The sequence below is a fragment of the Ranitomeya imitator genome, chromosome 5 (assembly GCF_032444005.1).
Source record: "Ranitomeya imitator isolate aRanImi1 chromosome 5, aRanImi1.pri, whole genome shotgun sequence".
Classification (NCBI taxonomy): domain Eukaryota; kingdom Metazoa; phylum Chordata; class Amphibia; order Anura; family Dendrobatidae; genus Ranitomeya; species Ranitomeya imitator.
In genome coordinates, this window is record NC_091286.1 from 711,253,905 (window position 1) to 711,277,997 (window position 24,093).

The following is a 24,093-nucleotide window of genomic DNA, read 5'->3' on the forward strand; positions in this document are numbered from 1 at the left end:
CCTTTGAAGGAGCCTACACCTTGAGGTTCGAGGGTCTCAAGAGGCACCAGCGGCTTCAAATATCTGTTTGCTGGTTTGTAATGGCTTTTTAGCAGCTGCTCTCTTAATCCGATGAATTTGCCTGGCAGAAACTTTCCTCATTATGCCTTTATCAGCACAAACATGTCTGTGCTCAGAAACAGCCACAAATCTCTTAACAGTACGATGATCACGCTTAAGTTTTTGGGAAATATCTTCTCTTGACCAAGGCATTGCACTATTTGATGCTTTTCTTTAGCAGAGAGATCCTTTTTCTCCATGTTACTTGAAAACTGTGGCCTTCCTAATAATGTGGAACATCATTTTTAAGTAGTTTTCCTTTAATTAGAATCTCCTGGAAAACTAATTATCACACGTGTTTAAGATTGATTTCAGTGATCCATTGAGCCCTGAGACACAATACCATCCAGGAGTTTATTTGAAAAACAAAACAATTAAATCTTTATGACACTGAAAATCCAATTTGCATAATAATTTAAAACATGGTGTGTGTGTGTGTGTGTGTGTGTATATATATGTATGTATGTGTGTATATACAGTACAGAGCAAAAGTTTGGACACTCATTTAAAGATTTTTCTGTATTTTCATGACTATGACAATTGTACATTCACACTGAAGGCATCAAAACTATGAATTAACACATGTGGAATTATATACTTAACAAAAAAAGTGTGAAACAACTGAAATTATGTCTTATATTCTAGGTTCTTCAAAGTAGCCTCCTTTTGCTTTGATGACTGCTTTGCACACTCTTGGCATTCTCTTGATGAGCTTCAAGAGGTAGTCACCGGGAATGGTCTTCCAACAATCTTGAAGGAGTTCCCAGAGATGCTTAGCACTTGTTGGCCCTTTTGCCTTCACTCTGCGGTCCAGCTCACCCCAAACCATCTCGATTGGGTTCAGGTCTGGTGACTGTGGAGGGCAGGTCATCTGGTGTAGCACCCCATCACTCTCCTTGGTCAAATAGCCCTTACACAGCCTGGAGTTGTTTGGGGTCATTTTCCTGTTGAAAAATAAATTATGGTCGAACTAAACGCAAACCGGATGGAATAGCATGCCGCTGCAAGATGCTGTGGTAGCCATGCTGGTTCAGTATGCCTTCAATTTTGAATAAATCCCCAACAGTGTCACCAGCAAAGCCCCCCCACACCATCACACCTCCTCCTCCATGCTTCACGGTGGGAACCAGGCATGTAGAGTCCATCCGTTCACCTTTTCTGCATCGCACAAAGACACGGTGGTTGGAACCAAAGATCTCAAATTTGGACTCATCAGACCAAAGCACAGGTTTCCACTGGTCTAATGTCTATTCCTTGTGTTTTTTAGCCCAAACAAGTCTCTTCTGCTTGTTGCCTGTCCTTAGCAGTGGTTTCCTAGCAGCTATTTTACCATGAGGGCCTGCTGCACAAAGTCTCCTCTTAACAGTTGTTGTAGAGATGTGTCTGCTGCTAGAACTCTGTGTGGCATTGACCTGGTCTCTAATCTGAGCTGCTGTTAACCTGCGATTTCTGAGGCTGGTGACTCGGATAAATTTATCCTCAGAAGCAGAGGTGACTCTTGGTCTTCCTTTCCCAGGGCGGTCCTCATGTGAGCCATTTTCTTAGTAGCGGTTGATGGTTTTTGCAACTGCACTTGGGGACACTTTCAAAGTGTTAGGGCTGGTGGAACGCATCGAGTATATTTAGATATTATTATTGGTGCGTTCGCAGCCCGAGGTTCACCGTGCAGGAGACCAACCTGCTGCTAGCAAATGGTAGCACAATATGGCGGTAGAAGCGAACTCTGTTACTTCACTTCGAACAGAATGGAAAACGCTGTGCCCTGTTAGCGTCACAGGGGAACACAGCTGCCTAACAGAGCAAAAGCAATCAGTGGTCAGGGAGTAGGAAGCACACAAACACCTCCTCTCCGGTGGAGCCGGAATTCTAATGGCTTTATGGCAGCCCTGAATTCACCATACAAGCTCCTCACCGGAGGTGCCGGTATTCTAGTGACCACAAGCAGACAAGACCACTGGCATCCAAAACATAATATCTATAAATATAATTGTCTAAGGGGTACTTCCGTCTGTCCTTCTGTCTCAAACGGATATTCATTGGTCGCGGCCTCTGTCTGTCATGGAAATCCAAGTTGCTGATTGGTCACGGCAAAACAGCCACGACCAATCAGCGACGGGCACAGTCCGGCGGCAAAATGGCCGCTCCTTACTCCCCGCAGTCAGTGCTCACACAGGGTTAATGGCAGCGTTAACGGACCGCGTTATGCCGCGGTGTAACGCACTCTGTTAACGCTGCTGTTAACCCTGTGTAACCAACTTTTTACTGTTGATGCTGCCTATGGGCAAGCGCAGTGGTTAGCACAGCAGCCTTGCAGCGCTGGAGTCCTGGGTTCAAACCTCACCAAGGACAACATCTGCAAAGAGTTTGTATATTCTCTCCGTGTTTGTGTGGGTTTCCTCCGGGTACTCCGGTTTCCTCCCACATTCCAAAGACATACTGATAGGGAATTTAGATTGTGAGCCCCATCAGGGACAGCGATGATAATGTGTGTAAAGTGCTGCGGAATATGTTAGCGCTATATAAAAATAAAGATTATTAGATTATTATCAATAGTAAAAACATCTAATGATAAAAAAAATCGTTATATACTCACCATCCGTCGGCCCCCGCATCCAAAACAGACCTTTCCGGCTCCTCGCGACACTCCGGTGACCGCTCCATGCATTGCGATCTCGCGAGATGATGATGTAGCGGTCTCGTGAGACCGCTGCATCATCATCTCACGAGACCGCAATGCACTCTTGAGACCGGAGCGCGCCAGGAGCGTCGGTAACTGCTTCGCCTGGATCCGGGGGCCAACGGAAGGTGAGTATATAACTATTTTTTATTTTCATTCTTTTTCTTAACGGATATGATGCCCACATTGCTATATACTACGTGGGCTGTGCAATATACTACGTGGCTGGGCGATATACTATGTGGCTGTGCAATATACTACGTGGCTGGGCGATATACTACGTGGGCTGTGCAATATACTACGTGGCTGTGCGATATACTATGTGGCCTGTGCAATATAATACGTGGGCTGTGCTATACACTACGTGGCCTGTGTTATATGCTGCGTGCATGGGCTGTTATATACTACCTGGCTGTGTTATATGCTATGTGGGCTGTTATACACTCCATAGGCTGTGCTATATACTACGTGGCTGTGCTATATACTCCGTGGGCTGTGTTATATACTAAGTGTCTGTGCTATATACTACGTGGCTGTGCAATATACTACGTGGCTGCTATTTACTACGTGGGCTGTTATATACTACGTGGCTGTGCTATATACTACGTGGCTGGCCGTGAACAATCAGCGACAGGCGCAGTCCTGTGTATTCAATGTATTATTCTAAAATCTTCATAAATAAACTACATACATATTCTAGAATACCCGATGCGTTAGAATCGGGCTACCATCTAGTGAAGCATATAATCACACAAAAAGTAAAAACAAAAATATATTTTATTCAGTACATATAAAACATTTATCATAGATTACATGTATATAACAATCAAGATACAATTATTATTACCAGAGCAATTTGAATATAAGGTACAGGTGCACCCATATAAAATGTGTAGCACCACAGGGAGATCATAAGTAAGCTAATGGAAGGATAGGGGCCAATACAATCAGTCTGTTAAAAGTGCCAGTGCATAATAACCACAATAAATATAGTCCACTTGCTAATATAATAATATAGAGAAGTCCTCATCTGTTTTAAATCGGCCACAACCGCATAGCAAGGGAGCCCCCTTAAATCCACAAACCAATGTTCCCATCACACAGTCTTACCCATATCCTTCTCCATATGTGCACACGTGCCCCGATGCGCGTTTCGCCCTAGGCTTCCTCAGGGGGCAGTATGCTGCTTACCCTTCTTGCAGTGTGGACCATCAGCACGAGGATGGTCCTCAATCATGTCTTGTGACTATAAATGGGACGCTGGTATCAGGACTAATGGACTCAGGGAGTTTTGTGACCCTATTAAGGTCTACACTTCCCCACCAGATGATTCCAGGGAAGCACGTGGGCATTCGCTGTATCCATGGCTATGCCAAGGACTACCCCATTGCCAGTGTCTGTATAAAAACTAACTGTGGCACTGAATCCCATGAGGTCGGGGTTGTGAAAAACTTGCTACACCCTGTGATAATCGGCCAAGACTTCAGCCTGTTTTGGGACTTGTGGGGGAAGGCTGCAATGATAAATGACCCAGACATAGGCAAGTCAAACCCCGCTCAATTCCTGTCACAGCCCGAGGTGGAGGAGTTCCCCTTATGTGTCATGGAGGGGAATGCGGATGAGGTGGAGGTCAGTGAGACTTTTGGGAAAATTTTTGTTCTGCGCAGATGCGGGATGTTACGTTAAAAAAATGTATTTGAAAATGTATCTGTAATTGATGGGGTTGCTCAAGAGCTGGGGGCTGACACCAGGTTCCCACTTTTTGCCGTGAATGGTTACTATATCGGGTAACCAGATTGAGGGGAGGGAAATAATGGAGCAGTTTTTGATTCCAGGTCCTTACCAGCGGAGGGTGTTAGACCAGGGCCCATTCACATGGAGGGACATCTGGGGGTTGAGGATAATGCAGAGGTTTTATTGGCCGGGTTGCTGCAGAGAGATTTCAAACTATTGTAGATCCTGCCCCTACTGCCAGATAACCACTCCCTCTAATCATTTCCGAAGTCCCCTAATTCTGTTGTCGGTGATAGTGGTCTCATTTAAGAGGATTGCCATGGATCAAGTGGGGCCTCTAGCTAAATCTGCACAATGGAACTAATGCATCTTAGTGGTCATGGACTATGCGACCCAGTACCCCAAAGCCGTGCTCCTTTAGAAATGCCTCAGTTAAAAGCATAGCCAGGGAACGTGTTCATATTTTTGCATGGACAGGTCTGCCGAAGGAGATCTTGACTGACCAAGGGACCCTGTTCAAGAGCAAGGTGATGACGGAATTGTGTAAGGTCCTTCAGATTGCCCAACTGCGAACCTCAGTATACTATCCGCAGACAGACGGCCTAGTAGAGCGCCTCAATAAGACCTTGAAGGCAATGCTCAAGAAGGTCCTTGAGAAGGATGGCCGAGATTGGTACTATTTGCTTCCGTTCCTGCTATTCTCAATCCGAGAAGTGCCACAAGCCTCTACTGGCTTCTCACTGTTCGAGCTCCTGTATGGTCGGCATCCGAGAGGGCTTCTGGACATTGGCCAAGAGACCTTCGAAGCTGAGGTCATGCCATACCGATGCGTCATAGAGCATGTTGCCCAATTACTGTAGAGGATGGCGAATGTGATGCCAATCGTGAAGGAGCATGTTCTGCAGGCGCAGGAAGCGGTCAGCAAGAGTGAGGCAGTTCCAGCCCGGGACCGCGTGCTCGTGCTTATCCCCACGGATAGTCAAGTGGCAAGGCCCATGCAAGGTAGTGGAGAAGCTGAGTGAGATGAATTACAAGGTACACCAGCCAGGCTGAAGGAAGCTGCACCAAATATACCACGTGAACTTGCTCAAGCCATGGCGAGAACGGGAATCCCTGGAAACCCTATGCCTACGTGCCAGTCGCCAAGCCACAGTGGACGACGTCCCAGTTGCAGAGACTCTCACACTGGCCCAGAGACAACAGTGTCGGGAACTGTTGCAGCAAAACCGTGACCTGTTCTCCAAGTAGTCTGGGCGTACGCAGGTGGCAGAGCATGATGTGTTGACGGAGCCTCATGTAAGGGTGAACCTCAGGCGATGTCGAATTCCCGAAGCACGTTGGAAGATAATAGCCAATGAGGTGAAGATGTTGGACCTTGGGGTGATCAAGAAGTCGAAAAGCGGATGGTCGAGTCCCATAATCCTCGTGCCAAAGACCGACAGAGTGTGGCAGTTTTGCATTGATTACCGCAAACTGAACGAGGTCTCCAAATCGGATGCGTATCCGATGCCCTGGGTGGATGAACTCATTGAGAGACTGGGGACCGCGTTGTACATTACCATCCTTGACCTGACGAAGGGCTATTGGCAGATGCCCATGTCCCAGAGTGCTAAGGAGAACACGGCTTTCTCGATGCTGGATGGATGCTTCCAATACACCCGGATGCCTTTTGGTCTATAAGGGGGTCCCCAGCAACCTTCCACAGGGCTATGAATTGAGTTCTGGCACTGCATAAGAAGTATGCCACTGCCTACCTGGATAACTTTATGGTCTTCAGCCCGAACTGGGGCAGTCATCTACCAAAGGCACAGGCTGTTCTGGATGCGTTGAGGAATGCGGGGTTCACCATCAATCCAAAGACATGTGCCGTAGGAAAGGAAGAGGCCAAATACCTAGGCTATGTCATCGGGAGGGGATAGATGAAGCCCCATATAAACAAGATTGAGGCGATCCAGAAATGGCCACAACCACTATCCAAGAAGCGAGTGACAGCATTTCTTGAAATTGTGGGTTACTACCGGCTGTTTATCCCAAGGTTTGCCATAATTGTCACCCCATTGACTGACCGACCGACCTTCACGGCACAAGATTGACGTTAGTGAAGTGGTCTGAAGAGACTGAGATGGCATTCCAGGAGCTGAAGCAGGCTCTACGTAGGCATCTAGTTGTGATCACACCAGACTTCACCAAAGAGTTCATTGTCCAGACAAATCAGAAGCCGGCATGGGAGCTGTGCTGTCTCAGGAGGTGAATGGGGAGGAACATCCATCATGTATCTGAGCAGGAAGCTCTCTTTGTGTGAAAAAAAACTATGCCATCGTCGAAAAAGAGTGCTTGGCTGTAAAATGGGCTATGACTACCCTGACGTACGACCTGCTGGGCTATAGGTTTAAGCTGGTGTCTCACCATGCCCCTTTGAGGTGGTTGAGGGAAAAGAAGGGTAAGAATGCTCTGGTGACGAGATTGTTCTTGGGCCTCCAAGAGTTCACCTTTTACGTAGGCCAGGAAAGTTGCCCAGGAATGCAGATGCCCTGGCCAGACTCCCCTGCCTAGCTAGTGAAGGTGCCTAAACCAACGGCTTTAGGCAAAGGGGGGAGGAATATGTGACAGTCGCTGGCAGGGTGGTAGAAGGGAGATATGTGTCACTGTGCTTAATGACGTCAGTGAAACCAGAGGATTTTTATCCAGCACACTACGTGTTGTGAGGGTTAAGTTGCGTAAAAGGGCAGGTGGGAGAAGCTCCACTTTATCTTCCCTGGCAGACCTGCCAGGACCTGCGTGAGGTCATGATCATGTGATCAATCACATGATGGGAAAACAGGCTTAGGGTTAAATAACCGAGCTGTACAGGCAATCTGGGTTCAGCTAGCTGGGAGAGAGGAGTCTCCAGAGGCTTTGTGGCTCATCGAGCGCAGACTGAACCTGTGCTGCTCCAGAGCTTGGTGCCGCTCGCACAATACGGACTGGGTTGCAGCATTATTGTTTTCCTTTTATTGTTTTGTTCCTGTTGTTGCCAGAAAGGCTGAGTTTTTGTTCCCATGGGTTGGTTTATGCTGCCTGACAGTAAATCAACAAGGACTTAAAGAGACAGTGTTCTCATTTTTTCTACCTCTCTATGCCGCCACGTGAGTGAACTGCCACAGTATATATTGCATGCATTGATAGACAGAAGAAAAGCTGGCAAATCATCTGCCGCGTACAGTAATATCAAAGTGACAGGTTACAATAGATATATTCACATAGAATACATGGATGTCAGTGACACACAAATATATCTATTACATAGATAGACAGAAGAAAAGCCGGCAATTCATCTGCTGCGTACAGTAATATCACAGCGTGACAGGTTGGGATAGAATAGAATAGATATATACACATAGAATACATCGATAAATAGATGTCAATGACACACACATATGTATCTGTGTATATATAATACATAGAAAAAAGAAGGCGACAAAGCAGCAGCAGGCAGCGTACCTTGGTGCCGTGCCTCCAAAGCAATGACCAAACCTCAGTATAAAAGATGAAAAAATAGAGGCAGCACATCCGTTAAAGGTGTAGTGTGACGCCGGCCTAAGACTGACACTTAACTCTCAATCCCATCCACAAGGTCAGTAATAAAGAGGTTAAAAAGTATCTGTTCTAGCAAAGATCCCTGTGGTCCCCCCTGCTCCCGCCACAGATTCCCGTGGCCCCCACTGCTCCCGGCAGAGATCCTTGCGGTCCCCACTGCTCCCGGCACAAATCCCTGTGGTCCCCACTGCTCCTGGCACAGGGTGTCCATGGTTGGTAGACACTGTAAGAGGTTAAGTTCACAGGGGCTGCAGCGGCCTGTGAGGCATTCGCCACAGCTTTCGGAGCTTGCGGCGAGGTAAGCGTAGAACAGACAAAGGACATATCTCACCCCCTTGATCATGGAGTACAGCCCCACCAGGTTATGGGCATGTGGCTTTGGACCTCCACATGTGCTACAACAGTCACTCCAGTTAAGGTTCTGCTGTCTCAAGGTGGAGGCGCTTTGGAACCACTAGGTCCCTGGGGAGTGATAGGCCCTTTCTTTGTCTTGGATGCCCTTGTATATTATATACAGGCATCCATCTGGTGTCTCTCTTTCCTTATGGTCTGTATTAGTGATTTGGCTCGCACCGGTGTGCCATGTTGGTGCCATAGTCAGTGGTCCATTCGCTTCCAGCCATCCTGATTGTTGGGTGGAAATCATTTCCATATCCCCTCATTTAACACCTTGTCTTCCTGCTCCCCTCTCTTAAGCAATAACTTGTTACCTTTAGTGGCAGAACTTCCCTTCATGCTTCCCACAATGTCTAGGGCTGTGACCCACGGTTCAGGGTAATTCCTGGAGGACACTTTTCTTTGTTTACCACCCATCTCCAAAAGGCAGCTAGGCACCCATCCAACTATCCAAACACTTTTGTTTGTATGTTATAAATGGTCAGGATCCCTACCCTGGAAACCCAGGATCCTTAATCTAAAGATCCAAAAGGTAGACCCTAGTCACACAGTCTCAAAGCTACTTGGTCCTCCTCAGGAGGTTTCTTCAATGAAAACTCCCTGAACCCATCTACATTGCCATTCAGCCAATTAAGGCGTAGGTCAAAATCTGAAGTCATGGGAGCACTTTACACTGGACCTTCTGTTCTCAACCTTTGCATGGGACTACAGTTGCTCACGCTCAACCTTCGATATCAATTTACAAGACAAACTGGACATAGAGGACACGACGACATGACTTCAAGTACGTCTGAAGAACTGCGAGGGTCCTAGCATTCATTCTGGATGCTTTATACACCACCGCTTCACTCTGAGTCCTAGGAGTCTGATAAAACCCTCACCGCATTGCTTCACTCTGAATCCTAGGAGTCTGATAAAACTCTCACCGCACCGCTTCACTCTGAGTCCTAGGAGTCTGATAAAACCCTCACCGCACCGCTTCACTCCGAGTCCTAGGAGTCTGATAAAACCCTCACCGCACCGCTTCACTCTCAGTCCTAGGAGTCTGATAAAACCCTCACCGCACCGCTTCACTCTGAATCCTAGGAGTCTGATAAAACCCTCACCGCACCGCTTCACTCCGAGTCCTAGGAGTCTGATAAAACCCTCACCGCACCGCTTCACTCTGAATCCTAGGAGTCTGATAAAACCCTCACCGCACCGCTTCACTCTGAGTTGTCTTAATAAGAGGATGATAGAATGAACTACAGTGGGGAAAATAAGTGTTTGATCCGCTGCCAATTTTGCAGTTTTCCCACCTACATAGAATGAAGAGATCTGTAATTTCAATCGTAGGTACACTTCACCTGTGAGAGACAGAAGCTAAAGAGAAAATCCAGAAAATCTCTGTGTATGATTGTTACATCATTAATTAGCATTTTATTACATGAAACCAGTTTCCCCACTGTAGGAATCTCCGAGTCCCTTCTCTCAGCCACTCACAGAATCATACTCTCGGTACACGGTAAAGCACATAGAATAACAGCAAAAAGAAAAGCAATTGTGTATTCACTGTGACACTGTGCAGACTACAGACTAATGGCCAGAGCTACAGGAGGCCGGCAGTAACGCGAGGGGTTACTTACCGCGGTTGTTCCCGAGTCCTGGTCTGCAGGTCGGTGACTCTATTGTAGTGCCCGCATTCTCCACCAGCCGTGCAGGGATCGGCCTCGTGTCACAGATGAATGCCGTCAACGGAGGGAATGAGGTCACAAACCAACTGCAAGTATCACAAGATTCCCCGTTTATTAGAGGAGATTAATACATATTTCTTCAGTATCTCTTTGGGAGTAACAAAGAAATAAGATACAAAACTTAATACATCCAATAAGATATGCAGCATCTGATTACTGATTGGTTCTAATTCAGGCCTCCATATAGTTGAATATTCATTTCTAACAAACATGTTTACAGGCTACAATTCAAGCTTTGACTAACACCGTGTGCATACTGCCATGGAGGCCGGGGGTCTCACACCTTATGTGAGCTGGACAATGCATGTCTTCTCAGTAGGAAGCTCTAAAGCCACAGATAGAAACTTTCTGATTAACCCCTTTCCGACCTTTCACATTACGTCCAAGTACGCCTTCCACGTTTGCTGCGAGATCCAGCAACTTTTCTGGCACATGACAGCTGATCTGATGAGCTGTCGTGTGTCTCTAACAGCCGTTGGTGGAATAGTGATCCACCCACGGCTGTAAACATGCACGCACCAGGGACTGAGGGCTGGAAATCTCAGGGGACAAAATAGTTTCATTTATTTTCAGTAAAACAACCGAGCAGCAATGTCTCCTTATTCACCCACAGATCACCCATGAAATGGTAGAAATAGCGTTCTCCAAGTGGACAGGTTCCCTAGAGGCAAAGACTGAGGGATGTGACAAAGTAAAGCTGATACAGGGAGAGACTTTACTAGTTCTACAAGTATGGATTCTGCTATGTGCCATCATATTAGAGACCCCTAAACTTCTACACGGACCCCCTATATTCATGAAGGCCATAAGGAACCGAGGCTTCAGATGTCTTTATAGGATGGTGGAAAGCACAAGCCCGGTCCTCACAGGTGGAAAGTCTCACCTGATGGACAGGTGTAAAATACCTATTAATAATCTGTAAATGTCACTGTGCAATGATATCAGATCTGTATGTGACTGACGATGTCCTTGTATGATTTACAGCCTCCTGTCATAAAGACACCGAAGAACCAGATCCATTCACACCACCAAGATTTATCCCTGAATGACGAACCAGACATGGACGAAGACGAGAACAACATTTCTAGAAGTATCATAGACTTCACCTTAGAGATCATCTCCCTGCTGAGCGGAGAGGTAAACTCTTCTATATTTCTAGTATTATCTGCTGAGCGGAGAGGTAAACTCTTCTATATTTCTATTATCTGCTGAGCGGAGAGGTAAACTCTTCTATATTTCTATTATTATCTGCTGAGCGGAGAGGTAAACTCTTCTATATTTCTATTATTATCTGCTGAGCGGAGAGGTAAACTCTTCTATATTTCTATTATCTGCTGAGTGGAGAGGTAAACTCTTCTATATTTCTATTATTATCTGCTGAGTGGAGAGGTAAACTCTTCTATATATCTATTATTATCTGCTGATTGGAGAGGTAAACTCTTCTATATTTCTATTATTATCTGCTGAGTGGAGAGGTAAACTCTTCTATATTTCTATTATTATCTGCTGAGTGGAGAGGTAAACTCTTCTATATTTCTATTATCTGCTGAGAGGAGAGGTAAACTCTTCTATATTTCTATTATCTGCTGAGCGGAGAGGTAAACTCTTCTATATTTCTATTATCTGCTGAGTGGAGAGGTAAACTCTTCTATATTTCTATTATCTGCTGAGTGGAGAGGTAAACTCTTCTATATTTCTATTATTATCTGCTGAGTGGAGAGGTAAACTCTTCTATATTTCTATTATTATTTGCTGAGTAGAGAGGTAAACTCTTCTATATTTCTATTATCTGCTGAGTGGAGAGGTAAACTCTTCTATATTTCTATTATTATCTGCTGAGTGGAGAGGTAAACTCTTCTATATTTCTATTATCTGCTGAGTGGAGAGGTAAACTCTTCTATATTTCTATTATTATCTGCTGAGCGGAGAGGTAAACTCTTCTATATTTCTATTATTATCTGCTGAGTGGAGAGGTAAAGTCTTCTATATTTCTATTATCTGCTGAGTGGAGAGGTAAACTCTTCTGTATTTCTATTATTATCTGCTGAGTGGAGAGGTAAACTCTTCTATATTTCTATTATTATCTGCTGAGTGGAGAGGTAAACTCTTCTATATTTCTATTATTATCTGCTGAGTGGAGAGGTAAACTCTTCTATATTTCTATTATTATCTGCTGAGTGGAGAGGTAAACTCTTCTATATTTCTATTATTATCTGCTGAGTGGAGAGGTAAACTCTTCTATATTTCTATTATCCGCTGAGTGGAGAGGTAAACTCTTCTATATTTCTATTATTGTCTGCTGAGTGGAGAGGTAAACTCTTCTATATTTCTATTATCTGCTGAGCGGAGAGATAAACTCTTCTATATTTCTATTATTATCTGCTGAGTGGAGAGGTAAACTCTTCTATATTTCTATTATTGTCTGCTGAGTGGAGAGGTAAACTCTTCTATATTTCTATTATTGTCTGCTGAGTGGAGAGGTAAACTCTTCTATATTTCTATTATCTGCTGAGCGGAGAGATAAACTCTTCTATATTTCTATTATTATCTGCTGAGTGGAGAGGTAAACTCTTCTATATTTCTATCATTATCTGCTGAGTGGAGAGGTAAACTCTTCTATATTTCTATTATTATCTGCTGAGCGGAGAGGTAAACTCTTCTGTATTTCTATTATTATCTGCTGAGTGGAGAGGTAAACTCTTCTATATTTCTATTTTCTGCTGAGTGGAGAGGTAAACTCTTCTATATTTCTATTATTATCTGCTGAGCGGAGAGGTAAACTCTTCTATATTTCTATTTTCTGCTGAGTGGAGAGGTAAACTCTTCTATATTTCTATTATTATCTGCTGAGCGGAGAGGTAAACTCTTCTATATTTCTATCATTATCTGCTGAGTGGAGAGGTAAACTCTTCTATATTTCTATTATTATCTGCTGAGTGGAGAGGTAAACTCTTCTATATTTCTATTATTATCTGCTGAGCGGAGAGGTAAACTCTTCTATATTTCTATTTTCTGCTGAGTGGAGAGGTAAACTCTTCTATATTTCTATTATTATCTGCTGAGTGGAGAGGTAAACTCTTCTATATATCTATTATTATCTGCTGAGTGGAGAGGTAAACTCTTCTATATTTCTATTATCTGCTGAGTGGAGAGGTAAACTCTTCTATATTTCTATTATCTGCTGAGTGGAGAGGTAAACTCTTCTATATTTCTATTATCTGCTGAGTGGAGAAGTAAACTCTTCTATATTTCTATTATTATCTGCTGAGTGGAGAGGTAAACTCTTCTATATTTCTATTATCTGCTGAGTGGAGAGGTAAACTCTTCTATATTTCTATTATTATCTGCTGAGCGGAGAGGTAAACTCTTCTATATTTCTATTATTATCTGCTGAGCGGAGAGGTAAACTCTTCTATATTTCTATTATTATCTGCTGAGTGGAGAGGTAAACTCTTCTATATTTCTATTATCTGCTGAGTGGAGAAGTAAACTCTTCTATATTTCTATTATTATCTGCTGAGTGGAGAGGTAAACTCTTCTATATTTCTATTATCTGCTGAGTGGAGAGGTAAACTCTTCTATATTTCTATTATTATCTGCTGAGCGGAGAGGTAAACTCTTCTATATTTCTATTATTATCTGCTGAGCGGAGAGGTAAACTCTTCTATATTTCTATTATTATCTGCTGAGTGGAGAGGTAAACTCTTCTATATTTCTATTATTATCTGCTGAGTGGAGAGGTAAACTCTTCTATATTTCTATTATCTGCTGAGTGGAGAGGTAAACTCTTCTATATTTCTATTATCTGCTGAGTGGAGAGGTAAACTCTTCTATATTTCTATTATTATCTGCTGAGTGGAGAGGTAAACTCTTCTATATTTCTATTATCTGCTGAGTGGAGAGGTAAACTCTTCTATATTTCTATTATTATCTGCTGAGTGGAGAGGTAAACTCTTCTATATTTCTATTATTATCTGCTGAGCGGAGAGGTAAACTCTTCTATATTTCTATTATTATCTGCTGAGCGGAGAGGTAAACTCTTCTATATTTCTATTATTATCTGCTGAGTGGAGAGGTAAACTCTTCTATATTTCTATTATTATCTGCTGAGTGGAGAGGTAAACTCTTCTATATTTCTATTATCTGCTGAGTGGAGAGGTAAACTCTTCTATATTTCTATTATCTGCTGAGTGGAGAGGTAAACTCTTCTATATTTCTATTATTATCTGCTGAGCGGAGAGGTAAACTCTTCTATATTTCTATTATTATCTGCTGAGCGGAGAGGTAAACTCTTCTATATTTCCATTATTATCTGCTGAGCGGAGAGGTAAACTCTTCTATATTTCTATTATTATCTGCTGAGCGGAGAGGTAAACTCTTCTATATTTCTATTATTATCTGCTGAGTGGAGAGGTAAACTCTTCTATATTTCTGTTATCTGCTGAGTGGTGGGGGATCGGTGACAGTCATGTTCTTATGTTTCCTTATGTGTAATATTCATCAGCATCTCTCCTTATACAGGATTACACCATAGAGAAGACATCAGGTGACTGTGTGACTCCCATCATCCATCTCCATGTATCCGGAAGAAGGAGCAGGAGTGAGAGCCCCATCACAGAAGCCCCACACTCCCTGATGGCTGAAAAGAAGATCCTAGATCTCAGCAACGAGATCACAGAGCTGCTGACTGGAGAGGTGACTGCTGGGAAATGCGACAGTAATACACTGGAGGATTCTGGGTGACGAGAGGAGACTGCTGGGAGATTATACAGTAATACACTGGAGGATTCTGGGTGGTGAGAGGAGACTGCTGGGAGATTATACAGTGTACACTGGAGGATTCTGGGTGATGAGAGGAGACTGCTGGGAGATTATACAGTATACACTGGAGGATTCTGGGTGGTGAGAGGAGACTGCTGGGAGATTATACAGTGTACACTGGAGGGTTCTGGGTGATGTGAGGAGACTGCTGGGAGATTATACAGTATACACTGGAGGATTCTGGGTGATGAGTGGACACTGCTGGGAGATTATACAATATACACTGGAGGATTCTGGGTGGTGAGAGGAGACTGCTGGGAGATTATACAGTATACACTGGAGGATTCTGGGTGGTGATAGTATACAGAATTATTTGGACGGTGACACAAGTTTTGGCATTTTAGCTTTTTACATGTTGGAGATCCAGTTATATGATCCGTGTGGGATCTCGGTGCCGATTCTCAGTTTTAACCCTTTCTGACATCAGATGTAATGATCCCTCCGGTGTTCTGGGCCTTATTGACCCGGGACGGATTATTACGTCTACGTGATCGTGCGTGCACAGAGGCTGCGGGCGACCACCACCGGGTGTCAGCTGATTCTGACAGCGGACACCCAGCACTAATTCCCAGGATCAGTCATGCACCGCTCCCGGCACTTTAACCCCCTAAATGCTGCGATAGAACGGTGGAGCTGACAGAGGGATGACCGCCCCTTTATCTTTGGATCAGGGACCCTGCGGCATGACGCCGCTATGGTGACCCGATGTCATCATGATGGCATCCTGGTCACCAGAGCTAGGAAAGTTGCTAACTCATGGACAGAGCACGATCAGCAGCTTTCTCTCTCAGCGCAGAGCTGACAGTTTGCACAGTACAGGTATGCTGCTGCGTCCCCATAATCTACAAGCGATCAGCCTGCAAAAAATCATTGTCCCATAGGGGAACAATGTAAAAAAAAAAAAGTAAACTTTTTTTTTAAATATCGGAAATTTAAACATCAGGAGATAATGTATCCATAAATAAATATTTCTATGAAAAAAAAAAATCAAGGTACACCTACAGAACAGAGCAAAAGTTTGGACACACCTTCTTATTTAAAGATTTTTCTGTACTTTCATGACTATGAAAATTGTACATTCACACTGAAGGCATCAAAACTATGAATTAACACATGTGGAATTATATACTTAACAAAAAAGTGTGAAACAACTGAAAATATGCCTTATATTCTAGGTTCTTCAAAGTATCCACCTTTTGCTTTGATGACTGCTTTGCACACTCTTGGCATTCTCCTGATGAGCTTCAAGAGGTAGTCACCGGGAATGGTCTTCCAACAATCTTGAAGGAGTTCCCAGAGATGCTTAGCACTTGTTGGCCCTTTTGCCTTCACTCTGCGGTCCAGCTCACCCCAAACCATCTTGATTGGGTTCCGGTCTGGTGACTGTGTAGGCCAGGTCATCTGGCGTAGCCCCCCATCACTCTCCTTCTTGGTCAAATAGCCCTTACACAGCCTGGAGGTGTGTTTGGGGTCATTCCCCAGTACTCTGAAAATGGTGAGTCTCACAAAGCAGGAGAAGGATATAAGAAGATAGCGAAGCCTTTACAAGTTTCCCTTTCCTCAATTCGAAATGTAATTAAGAAATGGCCGTTACCAGGAACAGTGGAGGTCAAGATCAGGTCTGGAAGACCAAGCAAAATTTCAATGAGAGCTGCTTGTCGGATTGCTAGAGAGGCAAATCAGAACTCTGCTTAACTGCAAAAGACCTTCAGAAAGATTTATCAGACTCTGGAGTTGTGGTACATTGTTCTACTGTACAGAGACAACTGCACAAATATATGGAAGTGTCATTAGAAGAAAACCTTTCCTGTGACCTCACCTTAAAATGCAGCGTCAGAAGTATGAAAAGAACATCTAAGCAAGCCTGGTGCATTTTGGAAACAAGTCTCGTGGACCGATGAGGAAAAAATAGAACTCTTTGGCCACAATATGTGGTGAAAAGAAAGTGCAAAAAATTTTAAGAAAAGAACTTCTTGCCATCCTTTAAGGATGGGGGTGGATCAATCATGCTTTGGGGTTGGGTTGCAGCCAATGGCACGGAGAACATTTCATGGGTAGAGGGAAGAATGGATTCAGTGAAATTTCAACAAATTCTTGATACAAACATAAAACATCTGTAAAAAGCTGAAGGTGAAAATAGGAAGAGGATGGCTTTTACAAATGGATAATGATCCTGGACACACGTGAAAATCTACAATAGACGACCTCAAAAGGTGCAAGATGTATGAAGGTTTTACAATGGCCCTCACAGTCTGCTGATCTGAAAAAAAAATTGAAAATCTGTGGCTCGACCTCAAAATAGAGGGTGCGAGGGGACCCAGGAATTGCACAGAACTGGAGGAATTCTCCAAGGAAGAATGGATGAAATTCCCTCAAACAAGAGTGGAAAGATTCTTGTTTGCCTACAATAAAGCATTTACAAGCTGTTATACTTATAAAAAGGATGCGAATAGGTACCAACCATGCAGGGTGCCCAAACTATTGCACTGGCTCATTTTCTTTTTTGTAACTTTTAAAAAGGAACAGATGAAATATATATTCAGCTCTGGCAAAAATTAAGAGACCACTGTAAAATGTTCAGTTTGTCTGATTTTTCTCTTTATAGGCATATTTTTGAGTAAAATGTAAATTGTTCTTTTATTCTATGAACTACTGACAACATGGCTCCGAAGTTCCAAGCAATACATTTTGTATTTTTTTTTTCTGAAAAGGAGACATGGTCAAAATGTAAAAAAACAGCGTTTTCAGACCTTAAATAATGCTAACAAGTTCATAATCATTTATAAACAACAATACTAATGTATTAACACACGAAGAGTTCAGAAATCAATATTTTGTGGAATAACCATGAATTTTAATCACAGTTTTCATGCGTCTTGGCATGCTTTCCACCAGTCTTCCACACTGCTTCTGGCGCAAACATTTAAGCAGTTCTTCTTTCTTTGATGGCTTGTGACTATCCATCATCCTCTTAATTACATTCCAGAGGTTTTTAATAGGGTTCAGGTCTGGAGATTGGGCTGCTCATATGAATGTATGTATAATATTTTTTACCTAAAATAAAAAGATGTCATCTTTTAACTTTTGACCTTTTAGATAATTTCATCTATAACTGTTCGCAATAACAGTAATTTTGACAAGGGTGTGCCCAAACTATTACATGCCACTGTAGTTCCCTCTTTTTCAAGGGACCAAAAGTAATTGAACAATTATCTTATAAGCTCTTTAGTGGGGTACATGAGCTTTTCCCTCATTAATCCATCATAAATTAAGCAAGTAAAAGGACTCAAGCTGATTTGATGTGTGGGATTTACATTCAGACGCTGTTGCTGTGAACCCACAAAATGCGGTTAAAGAACATCTCAGTTGGAAGTCTTTTACACCAACTCCCACAGATTTTCATGGCCTAGCAGGAGCGCACCTGACGCTGCCAGAACTGTGATGCTTTCCAAGGCTTTTTCCCACAATGTGCAATCCATTAATCATCATTAAAAATAGAAAGGTGATATTAGACTTTGCCAAGAAACATCTGAAGAAGCCACCAGTTCTTTAACAGCATTCTTTGGGCAGATAAAACTAAGATCAACCTTATTACAGAATGATTGGAATACGAAAGTATGGAGAAGGCTTGGAACGTCTCATGATCCAAACCATAGCACATCACCTGTAACACATGGATGAGGTACAAGTGGTGATGCAGTGATAAGACTTTGTCCCAAGTATAAAACATAGCTTTTATTTAGCCATTTAAAAAATTCTCCAAATAGATTGGCAGTAGTGCAGATTAGATACTAGTGGCAGGACCTACGCATCGACATACGTCTGGCTCATGGTGACCATGAATCACCACTTGTACCTCATTGTATCTACTTCAGCTGCTCTGGCTTGATCTGCACGTGGATGTAAATTCTCCACACCCTGGTAGGTGAGCGGACTACTGCTAATTTTCTTCACATGGTGGAGGCAGTGTGATGGCGTAGGCATGCAAAGCTTCCAATGACCCCGAGCCACCAGTGTTGAATGATGATGGTTGGTGCTCCGATGCAACCAAATGCAGCAAGGTTGACTGGATGGCGCTTCACAGGACAGATGGAAAATAATCCAAAACATCCTGCGAAAAAGAAGAGGACTATTCTCTAGTGATCGAGTCATCACCAGATTTCAGCCCCATCAAGCCGCATTTCACATGTTGAAGACAAAACTGAAGGTAGAAAGAGCCACAAACAAGCGAAAACGGAAGTGTCTGCAGTAAAGGCGGCAAAAGTAGTAAACCAGCGATGGTAACGTACATGGCCTCCAGACTTCAGGCCATCATTGCTGCAAAGCCTCACACAGGTGGAGAATAGCGATAGCAACATCCGTGTCCTCCAAACTTCAGGCCGCCATTGCTGCAAAGGATTTTCTACCAAGAATTAAAGATGACCTTTTTATTTATGGGAAAGTTAATTTGTCCAATTACTCATGAGCCCCTAAAATTAGGAGGATTTGCAGAAAGATGGGTGCAATTCCTAAACGTTTCATAGGAGATTTTTGTTCCTCCTCTTAAATTAAACCTGAAATTCTCCACTTCAGTTTCATCTCAATTGTTTCATTTTACATCCCAACTAACGGTCTACAGAGTTGAAATCATGAGGATTCCTCAGTGGCCAATGATTTTTGCTCCTAACTATATGTTTTTCAGGTTCCTGTCAGGTGTCAGGATGCTGCTGTCTATTTCTCCATGGAGGAGTGGGAGTCCATGGAAGGACAGAAGGATCAGTACCAGGATGTCAGGATGAAAAATAACCCAACGAGGAGCGACCAGGACAAAAGCAACATGACTGCAAGAATATTACTCCTCGCCCTGGAGATAATCGACTTGTTAAAGGGAAAGGTGAGAGTCTCCCATGAGATCACTCTGATCTCTATTAATATAACCGGACCAAAAAGATGGATAGAATCTGTGGTGATCGGCGTCTGTCACTGTACACAGGAGCACACGGTGGTGAAGAAGACGTCCGGTGACCGTGTGACGCCCTGTATGTCCGGAGGACGGAGCAAGAGCCCCAACACAGAACCCCTGCACTCCCCGACACCTGAGAAGAAGGTCCTTGAACTGGCCAACAAGATCACTGAGCTGCTGACCGAAGAGGTGACTGCTGGGAGATTACACTGGGGGATTCTAGGTGATGAGTGGAGAGGTGACTGCTAGGAGATTATACAGTATACACTGGAGGATTCTGGGTGATGGGAGGAGACTGCTGGGAGATTATACAGTATACACTGGAGAATTCTGGGTGATGAGAGGAGACTGCTGGTAGATTATAAAGTATACATTGGAGGATTCTGGGTGATGTCGGTCTCGTTGGTTGTCAGGTTCTTCTCAGGTGTCAGGACGTCGCTCTCTATTTCTCCATGGAGGAGTGGGATTATGTAGAAGGACACTGGGAGCAATATAAGGACGTTGTGGTGGAGGAGCATCGGCCTCTTGTATCACCAGGTAAGTGGAGACCTCCGTCATTTCTATGTGGCCGTTTCTGTCGTCGACACTGTCAGATATCATACATCCTCACTACTGTCCCAGGCCGTACATACACGTGTCTGTAATTACCTGTTAGTATAATTATTGTTATTTGGTGTAACATGATTTTGCCCGTGTCTGAATGTGCGCTGATGATCATGAAAGTGGAACTGATTTGCACTTGGATGTGGTCTGGAAGTTCAGGGGTCTCCTTTGTGCAACCACTCATGATTGAGAACTTCTCAAACACACTTACTGGGGAAGCTGAAACTATTGGAGGATCCCATATTCTGCATCTTCTGTTTCCCGATGATCGGGGGATTTCTCGTAATGTGCATTGAATTCCTTAACATTTCTTCTACATTCTCCATCCTGGATCAGAGGTGGGACATGGATGGGCCTTTATGCTTAAAGTTGTGATTTATAAAAAATAATTAAATCTATTTTTATTTTTAACAGAAAATGCAAGTGATCGTTCTGGAGGAAATGTCGTGTTATCTCTAGAGTATAATGTAAAAGAAGAGGATATCATGTGTCAGTCCTCAGGAGAAAACCTCAGTACTCTTAATGTACATCGAGAACATCTTGTTAAATGTAAGAGAAGTCACCCAAGAGAGAAGCCGTATTCTTGTTCAGAATGTAAGAAATGCTTTTCAGACAAATATCGTCTTACTAGACATCAGAGAATACATACAGGAGAGAAGCCATATTCATGTTCAGAATGTGAGAAGGGTTTTATAAACAAATCAAATCTTGTTTTACATGAGAAAAGACACAAAAGTGAGATGCCGTATTCATGTTCAAGATGTGGGAAATATTTTTCCCAAAAATCTAACCTTCTTAAACATAAGATAATTCACCAAGTAAAAAAGCCGTTTTCATGTTCAGAATGCGGAAAATGTTTTATAGGTAAATCACACCTTGTTATACATGAGAGAATTCACACAGGAGAGAAGCCGTATTCATGTTCCGAATGTGAAAAATGTTTTTCTGTCAAATATTTTCTTCTTAGACATCAGAGAATTCATACAGGAGAAAGGCCATTTTTATGTTCAGAATGTGGAAAATGTTTTATAGATAAATCAGATCTTGGTAAACATGAGAAAATTCACAAAGAGAAGCCGTTTTCATGTTCAGAATGTGGGAAATGTTTTGGTATAAAATCATGCCTTGTTAAACATGAGAGAATTCACACAGAAGAGAAGCCGTATTCATGTTCGGTATGCCAGAAAAGTTTTACATTTGAAGCAAGTCTTATTTCACATCAGAGAATTCACACAGGTGTAAAGCCATATTCCTGTTCAGAATGTGGGAAATGTTTTTTACATAAATCAACTCTTAATAATCATAAGAGTGTTCACACGGAAGATAAGCCATATTCATGTTCAGAATGTGGAAAGTGTTTTACTAGAAAATCACGTCTTGTTACACATAACAGAATTCACACAGGAGAGAAGCCATATTCATGTTCAGTATGTCAAAAAAGTTTTACACAAATATCAACTCTTATTAAGCATGAGAAGACTCATACAGGAGAGAAGCCATATTCATGTTCAAAATGTCAGAAAGTTTTTAGATTTAAATCAAGTCTTACTGCACATGAGAGAATTCACACAGGAAATGCGTATACATGTTCAGAATGTGGAAAATTCTTTATAAATAAGTCAAATCTTATGACTCATGTTAAAATGCACACAGAAGAAAAGCCATATTCATGCTCAGAATGTGGAAAATGTTTTAAAGAAAAATCAAATATTATTGCTCATAGGATCATTCATACAGGAGAGAAGCCGTATTCATGTTCAAAATGTCAGAAAGTTTTTAGATTTAAATCAAGTCTTACTGCACATGAGACAATTCACACAGGAAATGCGTATACATGTTCAGAATGTGGAAAATTCTTTAAAAGTAAGTCAAATCTAATGACTCATGTGAAAATGCACACAGAAGAAAAGCCATATTCATGCTCAGAATGTGGAAAATGTTTTAATACTGAAACCCTGCTAAGTTCTCATCAAAGAGATCACACTGGAGACAATCCAGTTACATGTAGTGAATGTGGGATCTGTTTTATATATGAATCAAGTCTTCTCAGGCATAAGAAAATTCATGTTCAGAGTGTGGAAAATGTTTCTTTAAACAAATCTTTTCAGGTGAAACATCAGAGAAGTTACACAGTAGAGAAGCCGTACTCATGCTCAGAATGTGGAAAATGCTTTATTAGCAAAGACAAACTTCATAGTCATCAGATAAGTCGCACACAGGGGGGGAGCTGTTTAATATGAAATTTTTACATATATTTATAACATTTTTTACAGTTTTACAAAGAATATATACTTTTTTTATTTTCTAGTAAAAAATGTTGTGTAGACATTACATTGGTTGACCACTAAGAAAGCCCATTCTTAATCAGAATTTTTGCCCCATTAAATAACCGTTGCAGTGGTGTGAAAATTGTTTGCCCCAAAACCTAATAATTGCTTGGGTCACCCTTAGCATCAACAACTGCAATGAAACATGGGCGATAACTGGCAATGAGTCTTTTATATCCTTCAGGAGAAATTGTGGCCACTCATCTTTGCAGAATTGTTGTAATTCAGCCACATGGAAGGGTTTTCGAGCATAAATTGCGTTTTAAAGGTCATGTCACAGCACCTCAATCGGATTAAGGTCAGGACTTTGACTAGGCCACTCCAAATTCTTAATTTTGTTCTTAAGCCTTTCAGAAGTGGACTTGCTGGTGTGTTTTGGATCATTGTCCTGCTGCATAACCCAGCTTAATGTCATAAACAGATGGCCAGACATTCTGAAGCAGCAAAACAGCCCCAGACCATCACACTACCACCATATTTTACTGTTGGTATGATTTTCCTTTTCTGAAATGCTTTGTTACTTCTACGCCAGATGTGATAGACTTACATTGTCAGGGTGAAAAGATATATATCTTTATACACTTTTTGTACTTTTATATTCTTATGCTGTGAAACAATAAGTTTTCCCCTTTGCTTGCTGATGCAAATGTAACTGTATTTAAAATGGCTGCCAGTATTCACCTATGCCCTAGTTTCTGAGAAGCTAAGTATCGTTTCTGCTGAAGTCGAAACCTGAGATACGTGTAGAGAGGAGGATCCACCAGATGACGTCAGGACTAACCAGAAAGACCGGATACTAGACATATATTGCTTAAACCCCGCCTATTGCACGCCTTCCCCCAATACACTACATAATGCTGTGTATCAGGAAATAAAGTTCAGTTGCTGTGACCGTTGCTAATACTTGTAGAAGCACGAGCATGCACTGAGATTGAACCAGCTCTTTGTCTGACTCATTCTTACCTCATCATTGACTGGTGAATGAAGGGTATTGTCGTGACGACTCCGACAACATAATGAGACTTCCACATGCCAAATAGTTTAACTTTTTCTCATCACTCCACAGAGTATTCTCCCAAAAGTCCACTCTAGGGGATCAGCAAGATGTTTTCTGGCAAAACTGAATTGAGCCTTTATGTTCTTATTGCTCAGCAGTGGTGTTCGTCTTGGAACTCTGCCATGCGG

General features: G+C 42.6%; 1 protein-coding gene across 2 annotated transcripts in view; it reads left to right on the forward strand.

The window, feature by feature from the left end:
* The window catches only part of LOC138638919 (zinc finger protein 665-like), a 67,671-nt gene extending 43,824 nt beyond the window's left edge, over positions 1 to 23,847 (forward strand). The window contains exons 1-7 of one of the 2 annotated variants that reach the window (XM_069728669.1): positions 7,443 to 7,635; positions 11,200 to 11,352; positions 14,737 to 14,910; positions 19,718 to 19,909; positions 20,009 to 20,167; positions 20,392 to 20,515; positions 20,996 to 23,847. In XM_069728669.1, the coding sequence (XP_069584770.1) occupies positions 11,275 to 11,352; positions 14,737 to 14,910; positions 19,718 to 19,909; positions 20,009 to 20,167; positions 20,392 to 20,515; positions 20,996 to 22,821 (2,553 nt within the window). In that variant the 5' untranslated portion in view covers positions 7,443 to 7,635; positions 11,200 to 11,274 and the 3' untranslated portion in view covers positions 22,822 to 23,847. Of the gene's footprint in view, positions 1 to 7,442; positions 7,636 to 11,199; positions 11,353 to 14,736; positions 14,911 to 19,717; positions 19,910 to 20,008; positions 20,168 to 20,391; positions 20,516 to 20,995 lie in introns of those variants that run through there. The other variant, XM_069728668.1, reaches the window with a different exon arrangement.
* The last annotated feature ends 246 nt before the right edge of the window (positions 23,848 to 24,093 follow it).